The sequence below is a fragment of the Boleophthalmus pectinirostris genome, unplaced genomic scaffold (assembly GCF_026225935.1).
Source record: "Boleophthalmus pectinirostris isolate CB_2022bp ecotype Guang Dong unplaced genomic scaffold, ASM2622593v1 HiC_scaffold_3, whole genome shotgun sequence".
Taxonomy (NCBI): Eukaryota; Metazoa; Chordata; class Actinopteri; order Gobiiformes; family Gobiidae; genus Boleophthalmus; species Boleophthalmus pectinirostris.
This window is the reverse complement of record NW_026571299.1, coordinates 29,735,891-29,759,747: the sequence shown is the minus strand read 5'-3', so window position 1 is coordinate 29,759,747 and position 23,857 is coordinate 29,735,891. Positions and strand designations below refer to the sequence as shown.

At 38.1% G+C, this 23,857-nt stretch overlaps 2 protein-coding genes and 1 pseudogene across 2 annotated transcripts; 1 reads left to right on the top strand and 2 right to left on the bottom strand.

The window, feature by feature from the left end:
* Positions 1–771: 771 nt before the first annotated feature.
* On the bottom strand, positions 772–3,603 carry emc3 (ER membrane protein complex subunit 3). Its single transcript, XM_020933879.2, has 9 exons — positions 3,370–3,603; positions 2,945–3,111; positions 2,800–2,857; positions 2,596–2,689; positions 2,406–2,510; positions 2,170–2,251; positions 2,008–2,087; positions 1,670–1,752; positions 772–1,432 (listed from the first exon to the last, which is right to left on the bottom strand). Exons 2-9 carry the CDS (start codon positions 3,097–3,099, stop codon positions 1,304–1,306), a joined length of 786 nt encoding a protein of 261 aa, XP_020789538.1. The 5' UTR covers positions 3,100–3,111; positions 3,370–3,603; the 3' UTR covers positions 772–1,303.
* Positions 3,604–3,830: 227 nt separating this feature from the next.
* On the top strand, positions 3,831–16,157 carry LOC110168354 (RNA-binding protein 5-like). Its single transcript, XM_055160686.1, has 24 exons — positions 3,831–3,920; positions 4,131–4,168; positions 4,526–4,682; positions 4,853–4,996; positions 5,392–5,461; positions 5,746–5,819; positions 6,607–6,690; positions 6,961–7,051; positions 7,519–7,679; positions 7,770–7,867; positions 8,226–8,313; positions 8,927–8,995; positions 10,211–10,268; positions 10,348–10,436; positions 10,676–10,766; positions 11,199–11,296; positions 11,691–11,873; positions 12,458–12,598; positions 12,689–12,760; positions 13,216–13,383; positions 13,857–13,931; positions 14,538–14,641; positions 15,236–15,365; positions 15,865–16,157. Exons 2-24 carry the CDS (start codon positions 4,152–4,154, stop codon positions 15,988–15,990), a joined length of 2,388 nt encoding a protein of 795 aa, XP_055016661.1. The 5' UTR covers positions 3,831–3,920; positions 4,131–4,151; the 3' UTR covers positions 15,991–16,157.
* A 5,426-nt stretch (positions 16,158–21,583) lies between these two features.
* LOC129411121 (5S ribosomal RNA) lies at positions 21,584–21,701 on the bottom strand (annotated as a pseudogene).
* Between the last annotated feature and the right edge of the window lie 2,156 nt (positions 21,702–23,857).

Sequence of the window (23,857 nt, the reverse complement as noted above, 5' to 3'; positions counted from 1 at the left end):
ACATTACAATATATTCTACAGGTCAATAACATTATTTAAAGGTGTACTGTTTTTGTAATGTTTCTGGTCTTAGGGCATCTTCAACTTGTTTGTCTCCCTGGAGTGTTAAGAGTTACCAGTTTTTGTTCCATACATTACTAGTATATCTTAATGTATTAACTTACAGGTGTTTTATTGCTTAAAATACCTTGAAAACATGCATTCTTACTGTGGGCTGGGATAACCTCTTCACAAATCTGACTTGGCCTAGTGGTGTCATCTGTCACATGACATTAAACATATAAAAGGTGTTACTGATTAATGCTAAAGTTATATTTCTTTCTTTTTTTTTAAATTTAACCAGGATTGTTTCACCGTGATTAAAAATATATTTTTCAGGTTAGTCCTGGCCCCACAGAGACCTCTATTGTACATGTTTTTAGTGGTAGGAGAAACCAGAGCATCCAGAGGAAACCTACACAGGCAAGGGGAGAACATGCAAACTCCACACAGAAAGGCCTTGCACCACCCCAGGATCAAACCCAGGACCTTCTTGCTGTGGGGCGAGAGCGGCATGGTGGCAAAACAACTTTGCCACCATGCCACCCTAAATGTCACAGTGTGGAACATTCAAGGCAAAGCACTCACATCCCAAAACAAGACAAGCCAATTTAAGTGTTTAATATGTAAAACTTTTTTAAACACTTGGGTGAGTGTATGCAGAAAGTGTAGCGATACCTGCCATACTAGATGAGAGGTGTCTGAGAAATATGCATAAATCAACACAGATCGTTCCAAACAGGCATTTTATACATTACAAAACAAAAGAGATACATTATAAAAATTAATCCTCTACATAATTCAAACTTTAGTATTTCATCAGATCCCGATGCATAATCTAGCATAGCATTTCTTCAATCTTGGAGTTAATAAGTACATTTAAATTAGCAAAATGCAGTGTTGTTAAATATGGTTGTCTTCTGTGTAATAATGAGTGAAAATGAGTGGCAAATGCTTGTAACATGGGAAAACAAATTCACTAGATCACTTCACAGCTTGTTGTACCAGCAAAACTCATATGGATGCTCATAAACAGAGCCCACAAGATCCTGCCTGGCCTGATGAAGCAGAACATTATGGAACACTATAATAAAGCTAGTGCGTTTTTCCATCTACGAAAAATATAAAAAGAAATGGAATCTCTTGAAAATGTTTGGACTGTTTAAAGGAATGTAAACGTTGCATAACATTGAGGAATCTGGCCCATTTCTGTCCTTAACTAAAGCAAATCCCTGTGACAAATAGATGTGAAGGCTTCAAATGTTTAGAAGATACCGGTGGGTAGCTCTTTGCTGAACATGCCATCAAAGTCCAGCTCTCTACTCATGAGGTCGTCCTCCACGCTCTCCAGCGCCCACTGGTGGTCCGTCAGCTCTAATGCTTCCCATTCAGCCTAGAAAAGCAACAATGAGAAATATTTATCTTACCTTTATGAATTGTGGTAAATTAGGACTGTGATATTAAAGTATATGAACAACATGTTAACTTAACATTAACACCATTAATGGAACGGTGAATCTTCTTGTTGTGAGGCAAAAGTGTTTTAAGGACCGAGACATTGTGGTTGGCACCAATTACATAAACTGCTATTATATAATAGTTAAAATTTTAAAGTTTAACAAATTCATACCTTAAATGCCTTATTTGTATCTGCTGGCATTGCCATAGCTGCACCACTCATTTGCTCTTGCATAATCCTGGACTGATCGGCACCTGTGAACAGTCAAAACAATAAAGTTTAAGAGTTGCTGCTTTAATCAACTGTTAATTTCAATTATCTCAACAGCCAACTATCTGCCTCCAGCACCAGCATCTCAGCATCACATTTAATCATATCCATAAATCTCCTTATTAGTCTTTCTCTTGGAATCATGCCCAGTTACTCTAACCTCTAATAGCTCACTCAATCAATGTTATCACTATGTGTATAATATTATAACATCATATTTTATTTTAGCTGTCACTTACCATTGTCCTGTCCAAGGATTAATGAGTACATGCTTCTTAGACCAAAGACATTAAGGAAGTACCATGATGCTGAGCTTACCCTAAACAAGAACACAATTATAAATCATTTCAATATTGATTTAATTAATAATGATGATGCACATATACTATTGATAAGTATACCAGGAGGCATCCAGGGAGAGCAGCTCTATTCCTTGTTGTAGCATAGGCTTAAAGCGTAATGTGAGAGGGAAGGGAACCTTGGCTGTAAAAATAAAAACGTCAGTTAATTCAATTTTACATATTTTTTTCAAAATAATTTCCCTTGTGGATCAATAAAGTTTGTCTAAATCTAATCCAGAATAGATAAATGTTGCAATATATAATAGGCCTATATAAGGATACTCCAAGACACCTACTTGTTACAAATCCAGAAAAGGTCCAGTTTATCCACCCTCCAATGAGAATCATGGGAAGCACATTGGTCACGTTTCCTTTCATCATGTCTGTCAACATACTGGGATCTGAAGTGAAGTAAAAAGCAGTCTTCATTTGAACAAAAATGTAACATGATAATTAGGTTCAGGCACATTCAGATCAGCTGTATACCTGTCATTGGGGAAGGTGGAACCACTTTTCTTTTGGTCTTCTTGAAAAATCCATCTTCTTGATTGTTGAAATAAAACTTCCTCATCAAAAATGACTGGAAAAACAATTTAAAATGTTTTGCATTTGTCATTTACTGATTAATTCACTACTATTATTACTGACTGTTAAATGGACATAGCACCTATGTGTACTGTAAATATCTACCTGTTTTGGGATATATTTTCCATTCTCCCGTAGGATTCTACTCCGAATTAGGACCTGGCTGAAATTGGAAAAGAAATAGAAATATTGACTTCCTATGTTTTTTGTTTGTTTGTTTGTTTGTTTTACACAAACTTGTGATACAAACCTGTCAGACACTTGCTCTAGGGTGAGCTTTTTGTCACTTTGAAGAAGAATAGACACATAATGCCGAATGACTCCCACTAAAAATGTGATGAAGACAATGGGCAGCACCACCCATAGTCGTATGTTGGAGTCAAGCAGTAACTCTGGTTCAGCCATAGAGCTTATTGGCTAAAAACACACAATATGATGAGAACATTTTACAAAACGTGATTCCTATGGTTCTACTGAAGAAACGAATGGGAATGTCATTGAGCTAGTTAGCCGCAACCTTCACATTCACATAATTACAAAGATCCATGCTTTGATTATCTCAACAAATATTGGAAACATCATAGCCACACTAATATAGTTCACCATATGCTCATTAAAAATCTACAAAATGACATTTAAATAGAAATGCTAGCATTAGTGTTAGCATCATGCTACCTTTTTCCTGGTAGATCAGTGTCGGGAGATGGTGAGCCGTGATGCAATAGCAAGATGAAATTTACAGACCGAGGAAATATGTTTCCACCATTTAATGTTGATAGGTCTGTTCTGTTTTTCTATTAGATGCCATATACTGCCGTATCTTTGTAATCTATTCCGTAATAACTCAATGGAGAAGCAGAATGTTGCAGCTCTTCAATCGCATCTCTCCCATTGAAATGTAGTGCCCCCTAGTGGTGATGGGAGAGAAGTGTGCAATTGTGTTTATATCTTTATGGCACTCTTTCCAAACTATTCAAGATTTTTACTTTTGCAGTGCGTCTGCAGCCTGAATAACGTTGTCCCTCATGAATAATGCTTTTTAAGTCCATTATATTGTCCAAATAACCCGATAGTGCAATGACAAAACTCTCCGCTAGATGTCATATTACAAGTTTGCTGACTCTGCTGTAGAAGACGCTCTTCCGGTGGCCGAGAGGGAAAGCAGCGCCAAAGGTCCGATTAGCGAAAGAAATCCAGCGTTTTTTGCAAATAATACATGCGTAACTGTAAGTAAAACGTCAACAATATAACCATTAGTCTCCCATTTGTTGTATATAAATGTATAACTTAATGACAATGGCAGATTGTTCCTATATTTGTTGCGGATTTGTTTTAACCATAGACTGTAGTAGGTTAGTCGCCTTATATTCGACACGCCCTGGTTTTTTACACGTTTAATCACCTCTAATCACTGTTTTCTTGTATATCATCTGCAGATTGTTAATACAAGCTACATCATGGGAGGTGATAAAAGGTAAAAATCTGAAGAAACGTTATGGTCCATTCTATACCATATTCCTACGTGGTTTATTCAAACTACATTTTCATCAGGTTAGATAAAATGTCTTCAGAGGAGCTACTGATGTATAATTATATTTATATAGTGCTTAACTGGTGTATTTGTAGTTAATTGAGCACTTTCTGCCTTGAGAAAATGGCTGAACTGTTACTGCAATAAAAATACACATATTACACATTATAAGTATCAGAGTTTTAATAAACATTTCCTTGATCCTTTACCCACAGATATGAAGAGAAAATTAAATGCAGTCTGAAAAAAGGGGAATCAAATAAAGTGATTTTGATCCCTTATTCATTGCCTGTGTTCTAGACCGAGTCGAGGTGAACGCAGTGGGAGGTATGGCTCAGATGGCCACAGAGATGATGATGACTACCATGACCGAAGAAGCCGAGATGAAGATCGAGATTATGATCATCGATGGAGTGATGAGAGGCACAGGGATCGATATGATGACTACAGTCCAGAGGTATAATGAAATGATTCATATGATTGTCTTTAAAGGTGCACTATGTATCTATTCAATCTCTGTGGAGATTATATTGCTAAAGCAGGTGGCAGACGCTATACTTGAAAAGTTACTGTGCACTTTTTAACTGAATTTAAAGGGAATTCATTCTTGATTATTTTCTTTGACAGAGGGGACGAAAGCGTCGCCACAGTAACGACTCAGATGATGAGTATGACATGGACTATCCAGATCAAGATGGGAGGATGGAGTCTGATGAAGAAAGCAAGACCATAATGCTTCGTGGCCTGTCTCTTCATGTGACTGAAGATGATGTAAGCACATCCTCTCTCTCTCTCTCTCTCTCTCTCTGCACATTGCAGAGCATTAGACGGCAATGGAAGCCTTACTCTGTCTATGAGGGTTTTAATATCAGCTCACTTGAGAATTGACCTGTCAGACGATAGTTATCAGTTGTGTTAAAAGTTGTACATTTATTATATTCTTTAAAGAATGTATTAACACTGAGATTAAGAACCAATCACGGAGTCAAAAATGTAATCTCCATAAAGTGGTTCAACAGCCTTATTTTATAGTTTTTATTTAGTTTCAACTCATATGTCTAAATACTATCAAGAGTCATATTTATCAATATATACATACTAACTTTTATTATTATTTTTTTATTTAAATAGCGCGACTAAGCTAACTAAATTATGTTATTTTGCAGATTCGCACAGCTCTGGAACAACTGCCTGGACCACAGCCTGTAGATATCCGTCTGATGAAGAAACGCACAGGTACTTATTAACAGGTTTACAGGGCTATTGTCCCTCTACACTCTGTCTCTATCTCTACAATAACAATAAAGCCCTTTTCATCAGCCATCAGTGGACCTCATATTGGGTTTGTTGGTATGGAGAGGTAATCTTGATCCCATTGCTTGACACAGAAGAGATCACTTCCCCATTTTTTATCTTTAAGATACATCCCTGCCACTGTACAAGCCGATTGTGAGTTTACATGTTGCACCAAGGCATTCTCACTAACACACCTCCCATCTATATCTGAATGCTGTCTCTAGGTATAAGCCGAGGTTTCGCCTTCGTGGAGTTTTATCACTTGCAAGATTCAACACGATGGATGGAGACCAATCAGGTTGCCTCAACAATCACCAAGTTTAGACTTTATTCTTGGCGATTACAGACCCAGTATACTGACTTTTCATAAGACATTGTTGCACGAAATTTTATCAATCCATTTAGAGCTACAGTGCAAAATCATGCTACAATTTGCTAGGGCTGTAGTCGACTAATTATTGTATCTAGACACATATAAGGATTTATAGCAGAAAGGAGTGAGGAGTTTTGAAAGTGACCCAGACAGTTTAAACGGCCTTTCACTTATGAAGATGCTGTTTACTAGTACAGCTCTGTATACAGTCGTTTTTGTGCAAGATAATCCTAATTTTTTGCCACCTTCACACCATGTCCGCTTTAGTCAATAAATCAATTCACAGGGTATGTTTTAATTGACCAAGAATTTTTCTAGTCGTCTACAGTCCTAGGACTATTTGCTTGATAATATGACATGGTTAGTCTTTTGTGCCAAACTACAGCTTACTACAGTAGGCACCTTTCCTTACATTGAAAAGGCCTCATAGCCCCTCTGCACACTTGCTCCAGCTCAGTTACTGGGATATGCACTTCTTCATGTAACACCCGATGAGCTGGTAGCACTCCGGTCCCAAACACTGATTTATTTTGATTATTTGATTATCTTCGGTATACACACGCTACCCTCTCTGAAGCCCTCTCTCCACTTCTGTCCCCCTCTGACCCCAAAGAGAGTCTAGCCACTCTTTCCTGTTCCGGTTGTGCTCACTCATACGGTGGGGCACTGTATTCAGCAGGCCGGAAATAACTCCAGTTTTGGATTTTTACAGAACAAGTTGGTGATCCAAGGGAAAAGCATTGCTGTGCACTATAGCAACAGACGACAGAAATCCGAGAACTGGCTTTGTAATTCAGTAAGTGCATATCCTATCGTCTCTTAGGAGGTCTATGTAACTTTTCTGGGGTAGAGTCTGCCACTTGTCTCCATGGAGATAGTTAAACATGGAACTACATTTAACTATTTCTAGACACAGCAATCGTGGAGACGGCAAGGTGGCAAACCCTGTACCAGAAAAGTTGCATAAAGTACCTTTTAATAATTTAAAATATAATTAGAATAAAATATTATAATTAAATGCTTTATTTTAATATAGTAACAGTGTAATTTTGTTGTCCTTTTTCAGTGTGGTCTTTATAATTTCCGGAAAAGACAAAAGTGCTTTAGATGTGGAGCTGCTCAGGCCGGAGACTTGAGTCAATGGAACAATGGAGACAGTGAGTGGTACTATTTATAGTTTTAAGCTTCTACTCTGTTTTCCAATTTATTTCAAGATTTTCATTCTCCAAAGAGCTGTATACCTCTTCTTCATAATTCTAGATGGACAGCAGGGGCCTATATAAATTTATGAAGATTTACTGAGAAATATCAAACTGAAAATGTTGAACCATATGATTATTGGTGTGGAATTGGCTCTACAAACCTGCCATGTTAATCTTAGGGTTTGTAGTTCTTTCAGCTGACAACAATCACAACTGTGTGGATAGGCCCAGTAACTACAAAGCTATCAACCATAAACCAGGTTGACAAATCTGCAGTCTGATAGATCAACAAAACTTCAACGAATTCCACCATATCCAGAATTCTGATCTGCCCTCCAGCCTCATGAACTATAGGGATTTTAGAGCACTGTGGTATCATGTGAACGCAACCTATTGACTTGCACTCACTGTTTTTCTCACAGCGATCATCTTGAGGAACATAGCGCCAGACTCTTCTGTTGATGGCATTTTGTCCTTACTGTCTCCATTTGTGAACCTGAATGCTGGACACATCCGCCTCATCAAAGACAAACAAACTGGACAGAACAGAGGCTTTGCTTTTGTGCAGCTCTCCTCGCCACTGGTACTATACATTTAATTTTCATATTTTATTATTGTCAAATGTCATTGTGATGTTGTATGTGGTGATTTGGTGTCTTTTATTTTATAACAGGAGGCGTCACAGCTGCTCACCATGCTCCAGGGTCTTCAGCCTCCATTGAAGCTCGATGGAAAAACTATTGGTGTGGATTATGCCAAAAGTGCCAGAAAGTGAGTCATCCTATATTGAACATACCTTAAAGGACCCGTATTTTAAACACATTTATTGAACCTTTTACCCCATTACACTGTTATATGCTGGTAATAAGCTCTTGAGTGCTTAACTTGTCTTTGCTATAAGGCATGTCTTCTAATTTCTAACGGAGGTGTGATTGTTTTGACTTGAATGTTCCACAGTATAAAAAAGTTTTAAATTTATTTACTTTTCTGCAGGCAATGAGCTCATATATCACCCCTTATATAATGCACCATTATGCTGAATTATAGTCTTGTCCTGTGCCAGAATTACATAGAGTTGTGTCTGTCAGTTACAGTAGAGCCATATTTACTGGACATCTGTGTTTTCCAGGGACTCCACTCTGGCCGATGGGATTCGGGCCAATGCTCTCTCTGTCGCCAGTACGGCCATCGCAGCTGCTCAGTGGTCCTCCAGCCAGGTCCGGAGTCTTATGCACTGTGCTGGTGTTAATTTGTGTTTAGCTTTAGGATGTAAAATACCTTCCTTTTACTGATTAATCGGGGATGGATCTTAGTCAATCAAAATTTGTTCACTATTAATTTTATTTAGATTATAAGGATTTATATGGGACAAAAGCAGAAAGGTTACTGAGTAAGATAGCTAAAGATTTGATATTTTTGATAATTATATGTACAAAGGCAGTTTAAACCAATGATTCAATTCTTAACTCAAGTTCAGTCACCTTATACACGTCTATTGTTTTTATGTGAACTCTCATGCAGGTGTAGTCTTGTGAGTACATTTTGAGACAGATTCATAGAAATGTGTTATAGATTTGAGAGCTTTTACCACACTCACCTTTTTAGTCAACGAATCAATCGGCAGAACATGTCATAGTCCACTGTTTAGTCTATATACTTTTTTCTGTTTGTGTTGTCATTGTATTATGTAGTTTTATGTGGTCATACTAGTATAAAATATTGTCTCTATATATTTTGTGTCTACTTTTCCCCATAGTCAGTTTGGGCAAATGTTAATACTACAACACCCACCATTTAAAACTTTCTAAGTGTAATTCATTTTTCTTGTAGTTGAAGCAAGCCGCCGCAGCAGCTGCTAATTCATCCTTTGTGACAGCTCCTGAGGTCTATGCACAACAGGTAACACGGCAAAACAGAAGGAACTGCAAATAGTAAAATGTTCAGTGTACAAACGGTATTTCATAGGTTTTCAACAGGGGGGTCGATTGAAATGTTTTTAAATACATATTAACATGAATCCAACATTGTGGCGAACGGAGAAAAGTAAGCAGGATATGTCACCTGTCAGTCGGCAATGGATGTATTCAGCAGCACACGGTAGCTGTCTTAAGTTAGGCACCGGTTCACTCACAAAGACTGTCCCAAGGCCTCCTGTACACACATTTGTCATAGATGCAAAAAAAAACCCACAAGCACAACAGAGAAACCATGCACCTTAGAAACCACCAGTGAAAATGCAAGTGGCGAGGAGGAACCTGCTGCTGATGTAGAGCTGAAAATATGCAGATAATGATCTGAAGTTTGGATTTACCTTCAAGGAGAGAGATGGCATTGAATTTGCAATGTGTGTCATTTGTGCTGCTGTTCTTTTAAGTGCATCTATGAAGTCAACAGAGCCACTTAAAAGACAAACCTGTTGAATACTTCCAAGCTAGCCTCAAATCCCCCCAAGGTCAACAGATATTGGATAAGAAAATCAGCCAAAGTTAGTGAGGTAGCTTTGAAATGCTCTTATAAAATTGCTCTTCGGATTGCCCAGAAGAAACGGCCGTGGAGAAGATTTAATATTGCCTTTAACAACTGATATCTGTAAAACAATGTATGGGAATGATATAGACATTAATAATTGAAAACCTTTCCATTGTCGGACATAACCATAGCTCACCTTATAGACGAGATGGTATCTGATGTGAGGGTGCAACTGATAGAGAAGCTGAGGTTGGCAGATGTATTTGCATTACAATTAGACGAGTCAACAGATGTGGCTGAGGATGGCCACCTCCTGGCGTTTGTGCGCTGTGGAGATGAAAAGGAAATTCAGGAGGAATTTTTGTTTTGTATGTGCCTTCCTCAATGCACAGCTAGTTCTGAAATCTTCAAAACGATTGATGTTTGGGTTTTGTTTTTTTTTCTTTTAGAGAAAATTACATTCCATGGGCAAAAACGTATTATGCTGTGCACCGACGATGCAAGAGACACTAGGCCTAGTTGAATCTTAAAACATAATTGTATGCCATATATATAGTAGGGAGTCCCTGCTGCAGCTTTCCCTCTGTTTGTGGGTCCCTGGCCTGAAAAACGTTGAAGATCCCTGCTGTATTTGTTTTGTCACAGGTGCAGAGTTACCAGCTGCCTGAAGGCTTGGCCCCTGTTGGAGATGGTTTACTTGGAGGTACTGAAAACCCTCAAGATGTACTTGTTCTGTTCTTTGGTTAAAGCTTTAATGACTGTTTGGTGTTGTCTGTTTGTAGCTGCTCCAAATCTAATGCCTCCAGGTGTGGTCCTGTCACATGCAGCTCAGGTATATCAGCCTGTTGTGATGGCTCAGGCACACATGCAGGTAAACTGCAGCAAATGCATATTACATGTTTTTAGTAAATGCTTAATCACACTGATACGTTATTGCATTATAGATTCATTATAGTTTCCTGTTGCATGCTACATTTTGAGGATTTTTTCCCATTACAGCAACAATCTTAAAAATATATTATTCTAAAACCCATGGATAGTTGTCAAAAGAATGTTATTGGAATGTCTATGGTCACAAATGTATTTTTAAAATTATTTTTAAATGTGCAGTTGGTGAATCCAGCTGATGCTCAGGCTGCTCTCACTGCATCACTGCCGGTGTCGTCTAATCCTGCAACCACAGTTATGGCCAACACATCAAGTAAGAGGGACCAAGGATACACTTTTACACACCTTTTTATATTTGGGGTAAACAATGAGAATATGTATAAGGCCAGTATTATATAGATTATAATCAGATCTGATTTATGGTAAAGTAGTGTTAGTAGTAGTCTCATCAACAGTGGATTTTTCTTTAGTATTTGGAAGGCAAAGTGGGTTTTTTGCATAATTTTCCTTGTCAAAACCTGCACAGGTGTGAATTAAAAAAAAAAAAAAAGAAAGAAGTCTGATTACTTACTTCATGTGTAACAGTTTATTTCAATAATCGGTTAATGATCAGATTTTTGCTGCGCATTTAAGCATAACCAGTGAGGTGATAAGATATTTATGTGACAGCTGGGGAAAAAAATTAACATTTTTCCGCATTAATTTCAATAGCAGCTATACTATTTTTACTTGTTTGTTTTTGTAGCCACAGTTGTCCCGGACACGTCCTCTTACCAGTATGATGAATCTTCAGGTTACTACTACGACCCTCAGAGTGGGCTCTACTATGACCCCAACAGCCAGGTACCATCCGGCCTCTTAGATTTACAAACACAATTATTAATTCACTTCATATCAATATTTAATAGGACTGTTGACTGTAGTTGACTATAAAAAATAATCATAGTACTATTTTGAACAATGTAATCATTATCTGGACTCAAACACTTATGAAAAGACTATTTTATAACAAAGATGGTGGAATTATTAAATCAAAATGTAAAAAAATTAATAAATAAATACAAAAACTGTTTAATTAATAATACACTGTTGGTTAATAATAGACTTGTAAATATTTGCTACTTTGAAACCTTCATTTATCATGTTTGGACAATTATTTGATTAAAAATGTGTTTTGAAAATCTAAATGACTAGTTGACTAAAAATAATCATCCTTTTGTCTCTTCTGGTTCATCAGTATTACTATAACTCGGAGACGCAGCAGTATCTGTATTGGGACAGTGAGAAGCAGACCTATGTCCCTGCTACAGGATCAGAGACAAACACAGAGGAGGCGTCCACAACAAACACCTCAAACTCAGCCTCAACTAAAGAGCCAAAAGAGAAGAAGGACAAGCCCAAAAGCAAGTCCGCACAACAGGTAATGAACTTCAAGAATTGTTAAAGCTGCAATGTAACTTTTCTGGTAGAGGGTCTGAAATCTTCTATTCTCCGTGTAGATTAAAAATTAAGTCAGGTTAAAAGTATCAAAATTGAGATATAAACGAGATTCTTATTTGAACAAGTGTCGAGACTGAAAAAAAAAAAAAAAAAATCACAAAGATAGGACATGATTCAACCTTAACGCCATGTGGTAATATAAAATAAGTACTATTATTTTTTGTTGAAATATACCATCTATTGTCTAAAAATAGTCTTTTTCTTAGTTACAAAATAGTCAGGCTTAGTATTGAGACACTAATGGAGATGATTTTTGTTTTGCCTGGAATGTTCCACAAAATGGTACAAAACATATAACAGGTGACAGGTTTTTTGTCAGTAAAAACAACTGTAATGGAATCAGTGAAGAATGGAGAAGTATACTGTGGAATATTCCAAGCAAACAACATTTTCTTGAGACAAGCAGGTCCATTAAAAAACTTGCATAATGCACCTTTTAATGTAGCTTATGTGTATATCTTCTGTATCTCGATTTATTTATGCATGTTATAAATTTTGTGTTAGATTGCAAAGGACATGGAGCGTTGGGCCAAAACTTTAAACAGACAAAAGGAAAACAACAAGAATAGTTCAGGAGCTTCCAGAGAGGAGGAGAGGAGGGAGTCTGCCTCTGCAGACGCGGGATTCTATCTGTTTGAGAAAAAGGTAAATAAAAAACTGTATGGTATTGGAAAGTTGTTTTTTTTTTTTTTTATTATGTCACATTTAATAACTTATTCTTGTTGGTAATTTCAGCAAATGGGAATTGAAATACCATCTTCAGTGACTGAACCATTGAGGAATCAAGAGCAGGAGCCTGCATCTAAGGTTTGTTATGTTTTGCGATTTCTTTTTTTAAGTATTCATTAATTGAGAATGGAAATGTTTAATCTTTTTTTTATCCATAACTTTATAAACAAGAAGTTATATCAGCAGATCAGTAAACAAGTCAGTCCTATTGTAAAAATTAAACAAATGACACAGACCTGACACATATTTGGCCTTACGGAGATGTTGTATGGCATTAATGACCATTGAGACATGTGGTGCAACAAGGCCACACAGTTTAGATCTGTTGAGAGACCATGTATTTACATAGCATGCTTTTTAGGCTATTTCAATAAAAACCTGTAATTGAATAAAAGCAAGTGTTAAATGCCATATCATGGAAGAGTCCAGGCAAGCAATAACATCTTTCCAAAACATCTTATATGAAAAAAGCTACCTTCTTTCTTGCCTTTTTTTTATATGCTATATTTTCTGAACCTCTCTTCTTGTGTCAGGCTGTTTTGGTGCCGTCGTACAGCGGGGACAGTGATCCAGAGGAATCCCCAGCTGATGAAGAGGCTAAGATCACCGACTGGACAAAGATGGTGTGTCTTTTGTGCCGGAGACAGTTCCCCACAAAGGACGCGTTACTCAGGCACCAGCAGCTCTCTGACCTCCACAAGGTGAGAACACAGGAGGAGCAGCACGGCCATCTGCTAACACTGTGGGCAGAATACATGAATATACTAATAATAATAACAAGACAGTGATGGGCTTTAGGTTTTTATTTAGAGCAACATTAACTAAGATGCAGCACCTTCCAGTTCATTCTGGTCAAATGTTTAGTCTAAATGTATCTTAATTTTGTTTTCCTTGTTGGTTTATTATGTCTATTTGAGTTCAGTTTTATTATTTATTATTTAGTTGTTTTTTTTTAATATGCTACAGAAATAAATTTGCCTTGACTAACAATTATTTTAGTTGTCAATTAGTAAGAGATTCATTTTCTATTAGTCAGCTAGACAGACGATTATTTCTTTTATACATTGAAAGTTAACTAGGTAGTTGACTAGTAATGGTTAATTAATCGTTGAAACCTTAGTGAATATAATGAGGGATTATTATTATTATTATTTTTTTATTTTTTTTTTTTCAGCAAAATTTGGAAATTCAAAGGAGAACCAGGCTGTCAGAAGCTGAACTGGAGGAGCTCGAGAGAAGGGAAGCAGAGGTACAAGTTAAAATACACATACATGCAAATACATAACATATATTCAACCTTTTTATATTTTTAGAGATAACAATTTGAATTTGCCAAAAGATTTAGTGCATTGAGTGGCTGCCATTTCATTTTCTAATTGTCTATGATCAGCTTCAGAGTCTTTTTAATCAAGAGGTCTACAGCCAATTCAGTTAAGAAAAGAGTTCAGACTTTAGAGGAATAAATGTGACTTTTTTTTGTTAAATGGCAATAATAAAAAATCTATAATTTCCTGAACATAATGAATACTCATAATGAAAAGCCATTTTTATTTGTTTTCAAAAGGACAAAAAAGAATGAAATTGCCACAAATTGCAAATATATCTGTGTTAATGTTTTTGTCATATGACCCATTCCTGCTGCTAATCTAATACAATACTCACAGAGATAATAATTTTTAATATCTTCAGCAAATATACATATAAGAAAGGAATCCACATTTTTGGCTTGTAATCTTTTGTCTTGAAATGTCGGCCAAGCTGCTGAATAGGTTTTGTAAAAGCATTCCACCTAATGCTTTTTCTAATCTGATTTGTGAATGTCTTCATTTTACAAAGTGAACAAATGTGTGTGCAGCTCAAATACAGAGACCGAGCTGCTGAGAGGAGAGAGAAATACGGAGTCCCTGAACCTCCGGCTCCAAAGAAGAAATTTAAGAAGCACCAACCGGCCCCTACAGTGTGAGTTGAAAACACATATATTTTCCAGATCATTCATTTCATTTCATTCATTTGTTCATAATTCATTGTGATCCATATGTAAGTGTCTGAGTTATATAAAAATATGAACTAAACCTGTCATGATAAAAATGTTTAAACACAATATAATCCTACAGAGACATACTGGGATAAAGAATAATATTGAAACTACATGGTACAATAACAGTAATGCAAGATAATCCTTTCAAACTCTTTTTAAATATAGTATCATGTATTGAACGATAAGTCGCTCTAATAATTATTCTGATAGCCAAAATATTTTTGCTATGACAACATTCCTAATATTTCATCATTCTGAAACTCAAGGATACATTATTGGGCAATAGAGTGCTCACTGAATTACAAAATATTTTCTACCTTCCCCAGAGGATTATTACTGTCAAGCCTAAATTTGCTTTATGACATGAGAAATTTACTTCAACTTCAAATTCATTTAAAAAATCTCTGCAGATATTTGCAGTCTACTTTTATATTTTGACTGTTCTCATTAGCTGTAAATTGTCATTTAAAATGTATATAATTATTTTGAATAACATACCTACCTTTTGGCCACAGGAACTATGAACAGCCCACTAAAGACGGACTGACCAGTGACAACATTGGGAACAAAATGCTGCAGGCGATGGGCTGGCAGGAGGGCAAAGGCCTGGGACGACATCAACAGGGAATCACCACTCCCATCGCTGTAAGTGCATCAGTGAAGATGTACTATCTTAATTTTTAACTTCTATTTGATCATTTATTTAGGCTACAATACAGCAAACTCAAATCGCACCAAATTGTAACAGCTTTTACTATACAATGCCAAGTGAAGTGAAGATGACTGCGAACTTTATTGCACTTGTTAAGGCACAATTAAATGCAAAGATAGAAAGAAAGATTCATACAAAACAACTGGACATATATTCGTATTAAAGGACCCTTATTTCTGATCTATGTTATGATGTTGTTTCCTCATCAGAAACGATGTTCTGTGTTCTTCTCTCAAACAGAAAACACTCTGTTCCACCTTGGGACGTCATTTACACAAAGTGCTCCATACACTTTCACTATATGTTTTTGGGGAGGTAACAACGTTTTAACACGGCTAAAAGCTCACAAGAGTCAATTTTCCGTAATATAGGACCTTTAAACCTGGCCTAATCTGTCTCAGTTTTATAATAATTCTTTGTTTTCCTCCGTAGGCTTCATTGAGGACTAAAGGCACTGGTTTGGGTGTGAAGGGATCTGCGTATGAACTGTCCCCCTCAGACACGTACAAGGATGCTGTCCGAAAAGCCATGTTTGCCAGATACACTGAGCTAGAGTGAAATGATAAACTTGATTACATTTAAGTGGAGGGGCCAAGACATATTTTTACTGTGAAATTCGTGTATTTCTATTCTGTATATAACATATTCTGTATGAAGGTCGTATTAATTGATTTGTCATGTTTTTGTGCATTACTTTATTTGTCGATTAAACTGACGGACATCAATATTGTTTCATTTGCACACTTTTTCAATTCTCTTTGGTTTAAGCTGTTTTTTAACGGGTTGAATTTTATCTTCCATCATTTGTGACCTACATTTTACACAGCCTGTTTCATAATGCAGTATTTATTCTGCCCTGTCCGTTTTCATTTCCTGTTTCCTATAGGCCAAATGGTGCACACGTTCTGTCTGCTGCTATCTCCTCCCTGCAAATAGTATTTCTGATATGAGATATCTCAAAACCTTGAAACTAATTACAGATGGAGATCTCAAGATTATTCAGTTAACCACATCATCTCTATAATCACTATTTGAGAAGTAAAAGGGCCCATATTATGGTATTTTCTCATCGATGTTATTATGTTATTTCCTCCTCATAAACATACCCAGAGTTGTTTCATTCACACATGTTTAACTCACAAAGTCTCAAACAGAAAACACTTTGTTCCACCTTGTGATGTCATGTGGTATTACAGGAAGTGCTCCACTGTGTTTTTAAACTCCATACACCTTCACTAGGAATCATTTGGATAATTTCAGATCAGGAATTGGTAATTTTTCTATTGAACTAAAGGTAAAAGGTAGCTGTTAACTTTAAAACTACCACTTCATGATATCACAAGGTAGAACAGAGCATTTTGACCTTTGGAGATGTAGACCAGTTAATAATAAAGGTTTCTAAAATATTTGTGAATGAAACAACACAAATGTAGGTATATTTTTAAAGATGTAACAGCATTCCAACATGGCTAAAAGCTCGCAAGATTTGGATTTCCTTTGCATACTGAAATTTGTTTTAAAAAAAAAATTAAATTCTAACCACATGTAAAATTATGCTTGGTTCGATAGACAACCTGTAGTTTAGTCTTTTAGCTTTATCATTTGTTTATGAATCACTTAACATTGTCAATCGAAGGCATAGTCAGCTTTCTTTTTTCATTATTTCCCTCTCAGTTCCAAGATAAACTACTTTCCTTTGTTGCTTACATCAGCTTTTACTCTGTCCTATTCAAACTCTATTATACATATATTACCAAACAGCAGTGGATAATCCTGGAAAAGTCCCGGCTGAGTGACTGATGGACAGTTGATTAAAATCAGGAGTCTTGTTGGGACACTGGAGAAGCCCGATAGTTTTACGCCAGATCAACTTACCCCAATCTGTGTCAGTTGACTAAGCCTTTTACATAACATGGAGAATCCACAGCAGCTCTGAAAAATCTGCAGTCTGCACCACACGTCACCAATGTACTTATTATTATTCAAGAGTTTGACACAGAAAGAAGGGAACTACACGGGCAATGTTTTAATATCCTGGGAAAAAAAAACATCTTAACTTCTGCTAAAACTGTTACCAAATATTGAAGGAATTGGTTGTGGTTAAAGGTAGACTGTGTAACATTTCTAGGGAAAGATATGACGCTTGTCTCCATGGAGATGTACTTGCTTTGTCTGGAATGTATTGGGTTCAGTGCATGGGTTTCAACTCCCAGTTTTATTTGACATTTAGAGGACTTTTTGCCCCATTCAAAAATATAATGTAATATTTAGTTTAAAATTGTTAATCACTATGGCAACAGTCCTAATTTTCCACCATTTGGAAACCCACGGATGGGTCAAAAATACAGGAAAAAACATGCCTTTATGCTGTGATCAGGCCTTCTTATCTACATGGAATTGGATGAGTTTAATGCAATACTGTGGAACATTCCAGACAAAATACATGAAATGAAAACATGAAAAGTTACACAGTGCATCTTTAAATCAACGACACAAGAGATTACAGCATCTTCATACAAACAGATGAACAGTAATTCTTATTGGCCCAGCGCATAGGCATCCCTGAAATGTCTCCATGTTTATTTTTATAACTGGCCAGTCTGTGATGCTTATATGTCTAAGAAAAAGCCCCTGTGTAGTCAGGTGCATTGACCCTGAGCGCACAGTGTCCAGTGGAGTTTGAAGTGTCTGTGTTTCTTTGCTCCATGATTCAAAAAACAACATCCTAAAGCAAATCTGCAGCTTAATTCTTGTCCTACGCTGGCTCCTACAGCGCTAATAAACTGGTCTGGAGCAGGGAAGTCCTTTAAATCTGTCTACAGCTATTGAAAAAGACACTGTAATGTAGTGAAGACTCTTTTCAGAGGAATGTGGCCTAATATAGTAAAATGGTATTGTCGTTTTGAGCCTTTAATCACCTTTATGTAATAGTTGTGGTCAAAGAGTTCACCAGTTTCATTTTACATTATCTAAGATTATTCAGGTAATGCACAAGTACCAGACTCGATACCATAGATAGACTTTATATGTAAATGGACATGGCTAACCCACTAAACGAGTTCCAAATAACAAGTGAGCATTGGGGCGCTTCCAGCTCCTTCAACTTTGCTTAGAAATGACTTTCCATCCATTTTCTTCTGCTTATCCAGGTCGCAGGGGCAGCAGTCAAGCAGGGAATCTCAGACTTCCTTCACCCTGGACACTTCCTCCAGCTCCTCCGGGGGGACCCCAAGGCGACATAGTCCCTCAAGCATGTCCTGGGTCTTCTCTGGGGCCTCCTTCCGATGGGACATGCCTTGACACTTCTTGAGGGAAGCACCCAGGAGGCATCAGAACAGATGCCCAAGCCACCTCAACTGGCTCCTCTTGACGTGGAGGAGCAGCAGCTCTACTCTGAGCTCCTGCCATGTGACTGAGCTCCTCACCCTGTCTCTAAGGGTGCACCCAGCCACCCTGCAGAGGAAACTCTTTTCAATCGCTTGTATTCGTGATCTTGTTCTTTCGGTCATTATCCAGAGCTCATGACCATAGGTGAGAGTAAGAACAAAGATTGACCAGTAAATCGAGAGCTTCGTCTTTCAGCTCAGCTCCCTCTTCACCACAACAGTTCGATACAGCGACCGCGTCACTGCTGACACTGCACCAATCTGTCTGTCAATCTCATGCTCCATCCTCCCCTCCCTCATGAATAAGACCCTGAGATACTTGAACTCCTTCACTTGAGAACCATGGCCTCAGACTTCGAAGAGCTGATCCCCATCCCACCCACTTCACACTCGGCTGCAAACCGCCCTAGTGCACACTGCAGGTCCTGGCTTGACGAAGCCAACAGGACAACATCATCTGCGAACAGCAGAGATGAGATCCTGTGGTCCCCAAACCGGACCCCCTCCGGTCCCTGACTGTGCCTAGAAATTCTGTCCAAATACGATGGAAAAAATACAATGAACAGAACCAGTGATAAAGGGCAGCCCTGGCAGAGTCCAACATGCACCAGGAACAGGTCTGACTTACTGCCGTACACTGCCATATTACAGGAAGAACTGACTTTAAATTGAAAAATTGTCGCCCCTCTCTCTGTAGCTGTTGCAGTGAGCCTCGTCATTTTGGTCTTACAATGTTCGTATTAACTCACTCTGATGTTTTTATTTCGCTATCTTGTCTATAAACAAACTCCTATTCCTAAAACAGACCTGGCTCCAAATTTGCTCCTGTAACCGCTGGCCATATGAGCTTCATTTGACTGGACCTGAGCACTATTGGGTGACATCACACTCCCTTAGTCCACTTCTTTATACAGTCGATGAATAGTAGAGAGAAATATAGATCCAAACGCCATGCTCTCGTTGGTGGCCTTGAATAGGACAGCTACCACAACATCTACAGAGCTGTGGCGTGTGTCCAATTTTACTCAAATCAAGATCCAATCAAAACATTAAATTGTCAATTATATGCTTGGATGTTTTTAATCATAGGGCCTACAGCCAAGCTCTTTTTTTGGCTTGTGGTTTGGAGTTCAGATTTTGGAGGAAGAAAGTAGAATTTTTTTTGCACTGATTAACTGTCTGTTCATGGAATTAATATTGAATGGCATGTTTATTTTTTCTAATAGAAATGTATACTTTTTTGGATGATATCTCCCAGAACTCAATCCAATCTTTACTGGATGCCAAAGTTGAGTTGGCAGTGTTGCGTTGCAGTTGAGTTTTGCCTTCACTGCTGACTTATCTGCTGTAAATACATCAGAGCATTAGTTAAACTTTAGTAAACTTTCTGTACATTTGACCCCTGTCCTGTCCTCCTCTTTACTCGACCAGCCCCTCCTTCAGTGCACGGCTCCCACAGAGAAGAATAATGCTGGTGCTTTATCTTTCCCCTGCAGAGACTGTCTTTGAGCCTGTCTCTGAGCTGTGTGTACTTACAGTCCTGGCCCCCTTTGATGGGCCGAAGGGGGCGGAGGGGGGACAGAGGGGACAGAGGGGGGACAGAGGAGCAGACCCCAGCAGACACTTTGTGAGTCAAACGTTCTCAGATGATTGAAGTAGAGAGGGAAAACAAACAGTGGCTCCTGTAGTGACAGATGTGTCCTCATGCGTGCTTATGGTAAAGTCTTGAATCACTGTGATGTACGGGGACATTTTCAGGACACTGGTTTGGTTTTGGTATCAATATTCTCAATCAAATATGGATACTGTACACAAAATGAAATCTATAAATGTGAAGTCCATGTACATCAATGTTATATGTATCAGGTCATCAGGTGACAGGTTTAAATCAGATAGATGTATGCAGATGTAGTTAATGCATCCTTCCTAAAGGTCCTATATTACACCAGTTTTGTGAGCGTTAAGGCATGTTATAATGCTGTTGCCTCCTCAAAAACATACCTGGAGTTGTGTTTTGTTTCATTCACACATGTTCGAGCAATCCTTTATTATTAGTCTGTATACATCTCCAAAGCTCAAGATGCTCTGTTCTACCTTATGACGTCATCGAGTGGTGGTTTCCAACAGCTACCTTTTACTATTAGTTCAGTAGAGATTGGCATTTCCAGGACTGAAATTATCCAAATTATTCTAGTGAAGGCATATGAAGTTTAAAAACACAATGGAACACTTCTTGTATTACCGCATGACATCACAAGGTGTTTTCTGTTTGCGAGAAGAATTCAGCCTAAATGTGCAGGATTTGTGTGTTGAACATGAGTGAATGAAACAAAACACTACTCCAGGTATGTTTTTGTCTCTTTTTTATGATTATTTATCAGTGTATATTCGTTTGTTTTATTTCGAACATGTGTCTTTAAAATAAATATAATGCATCTTGGCAATGAAGGTGAAAAGTAGAAAATAAAACACACATAAAACAAAACAATATATATACATACATATATAAAATACAGACTAAATATATACATTATATATACACTAAATAGCCATCTGAGACAAAAATAATAATGCATTAGTTTGATATAACGCTTTTTGGACACTCAAAGACACTTTACTAAAGACTGACAGAAGTGAGACTGCCAATCTGCGCCATCAGCCCCTCCGATCACCACCATCACTCACACACACACCATTTTCATACTAGGCAATGAGTGTGAAGTGCCTTGCCTAATGACACAAGAACAGTTTTTATGACTGGCACCCCCCTGTGGCACCTGATTTTCCCAGCGGTCTCCCATCCAAGTACTAACCAGGCCCGGCCTTGCTTAGCTTCTGAGATCTGACGGGATCAGGCTTTGACAAGCTGGTATGGCCACATTAAATGCAATATTTCTAAGTGTGAACGCTTCCATTGCTATGTTCGAAAGAGAGTGGGATGAAGTATGACCTTATAAGCTCCCACCCCTCTAATAGTAATACGAATAATAATGATGAAAAACACTCACTCACTGTGCTCACTCATTACACCTGATTGTGCCGATCATCAATCCCTATGAACCCATTTGTACCCTTTTGTTTTTTGGCATTTTAAGTACAATTTCAATACTGCTCACCTCTAGTGTAATTATGACCCTTGTTCCAACCTGTAGCTGTTGAATACCTCACGTTTGAATAGTAGTTTGAAATTGTGAATTTTAGACAATCCTTTAAATCGCTTTTTAAATTATTCCACAGTTTAACCCCGCATAGTGAAACAAACTTTTTCCCATTGTCCTTGTTCTGGGTATATATGGACTTCTAGTAAACCTTTGGCGCCACAGTGAAGAGTCATGTTGATTGTATTTTTGATTTCACATGATTCTTGTATGTAATATTTGTTTCTCTTGTCTGAAAATAGACCAAAGTTTGTGTGTGATATGGGGGATACATTGGAGCCTTATCAAACAGTACTTGTAGACTGTGCTTCCTTGTTACTATTAATGAAAGACACTGCAGAATCAAAGCAGGGAAATCTCTGTACTCTTTGTACTGAATGGATCAAACAATGGCCCAGTTTTCCACTTAAGGTAAAACACCTGACTCGCCTATGGCTATGGTTCACTTATCTCAACTGACAACTCGATATCTTGAAGGGGTAGTTTAAATTATTAACCACATCATTTAAACCATCTCCAATTAAAGGTGCACAGGTTACAACATCAGCGCAAGTTACAGGTCATATCTGCAGAAGCTACGCCGCTCACAGAATACATGTTTTTCAAGGTATTTTGAATAAATGATTTTACGTTTAATGTCATACTGTGGAACATTCCAGGCAATGTCGTAATACCACTTTTTGTGATTGATTCTTTAAATGTTATTTTCAATTTAGAAATGAGTTGTCAATAGTAGGAATAAGGGTAATGGTAAATACACAAAAGAAGACAGTGAAACAGAAACAGACAAACTAAATTACAATAATAAGTCAACTAGGTCAAAAACTATATAACTATATAAATTAGATTTTTGTCCTAGCTACAGTGGCCACTGCAAATTCCAGTATTTGGTGACATTACGAGTGACTACCCTGATTACAGCCATGTGTTTGTGATCACAAACATCTGGTTGGTTCTATATTCCACAAAATTTACACTTGCGAGCTTTAAGTCATGTTATAATGTTGTTTCGTTGTCACAAACATACCTGGAGTTGTGTTTTGTTTCATTCACACATATTTGAGTAACCTTTTAATGTTAAACTGTCTACATCTCCAAAGCTCAAAATGCTCTGTTCCACCTTGTGATGTCATAATGTGGTAGTTTTCAAGTTAACAGCTACCCTTTACCTTATGTTTATAGAGACTGGCAGTTCCAGGGTTGAAATTATCCAAATGATTCTAGTGATGGTGTATGAAGTTTAAAAAACTTCCTGTATTATCAATGACATTGCAAGGTGGAACAGAGTGTCCTGGGTCTTCCCCGGGGCCTCCTCCCAGTGGGACATGCCCGGAACACCTCCCGAGGGAGGCGTCCAGGAGGCATCTGAAACAGATGCCCGAGCCACCTCAACTGGCTCCTCTTGACGTGGAGGAGCAGCGACTCTACTCCGAGCTCCTCCCGTGTGACTGAGCTCCTCACCCTATCTCTAAGGGAGCGCCAGCCACCCTGCGAAGGAAACTAATTTCGAGCGCTTGTATCCGCGATCTCGTCCTTTCGGTCATTACCCAGAGCTCATGACCATAGGTGAGAGTAGGAATGAAGACTGACCGGTAAATCGAGAGCTTCGCCTTTCGGCTCAGCTCCCTCTTCACCACAACGGTCCGATACAGCGACCGCATCACCGCCTGTCAATCTCACGTTCCGTCCTCCCCTCACTCGTGAACAAGACCCCGAGATACTTGAACTCCTCCACTTGAGGCAAAGACTCCCACCCACCTGGAGAGGGCAAGCCACCTTTTTCCGGTCGAGAACCATGGCCTCGGACTTAGAAGAGCTGATCCTCATCCCAACCGCTTCACACTCGGCTGCAAACCGCCCCAGTGCACGTTGCAGGTCCTG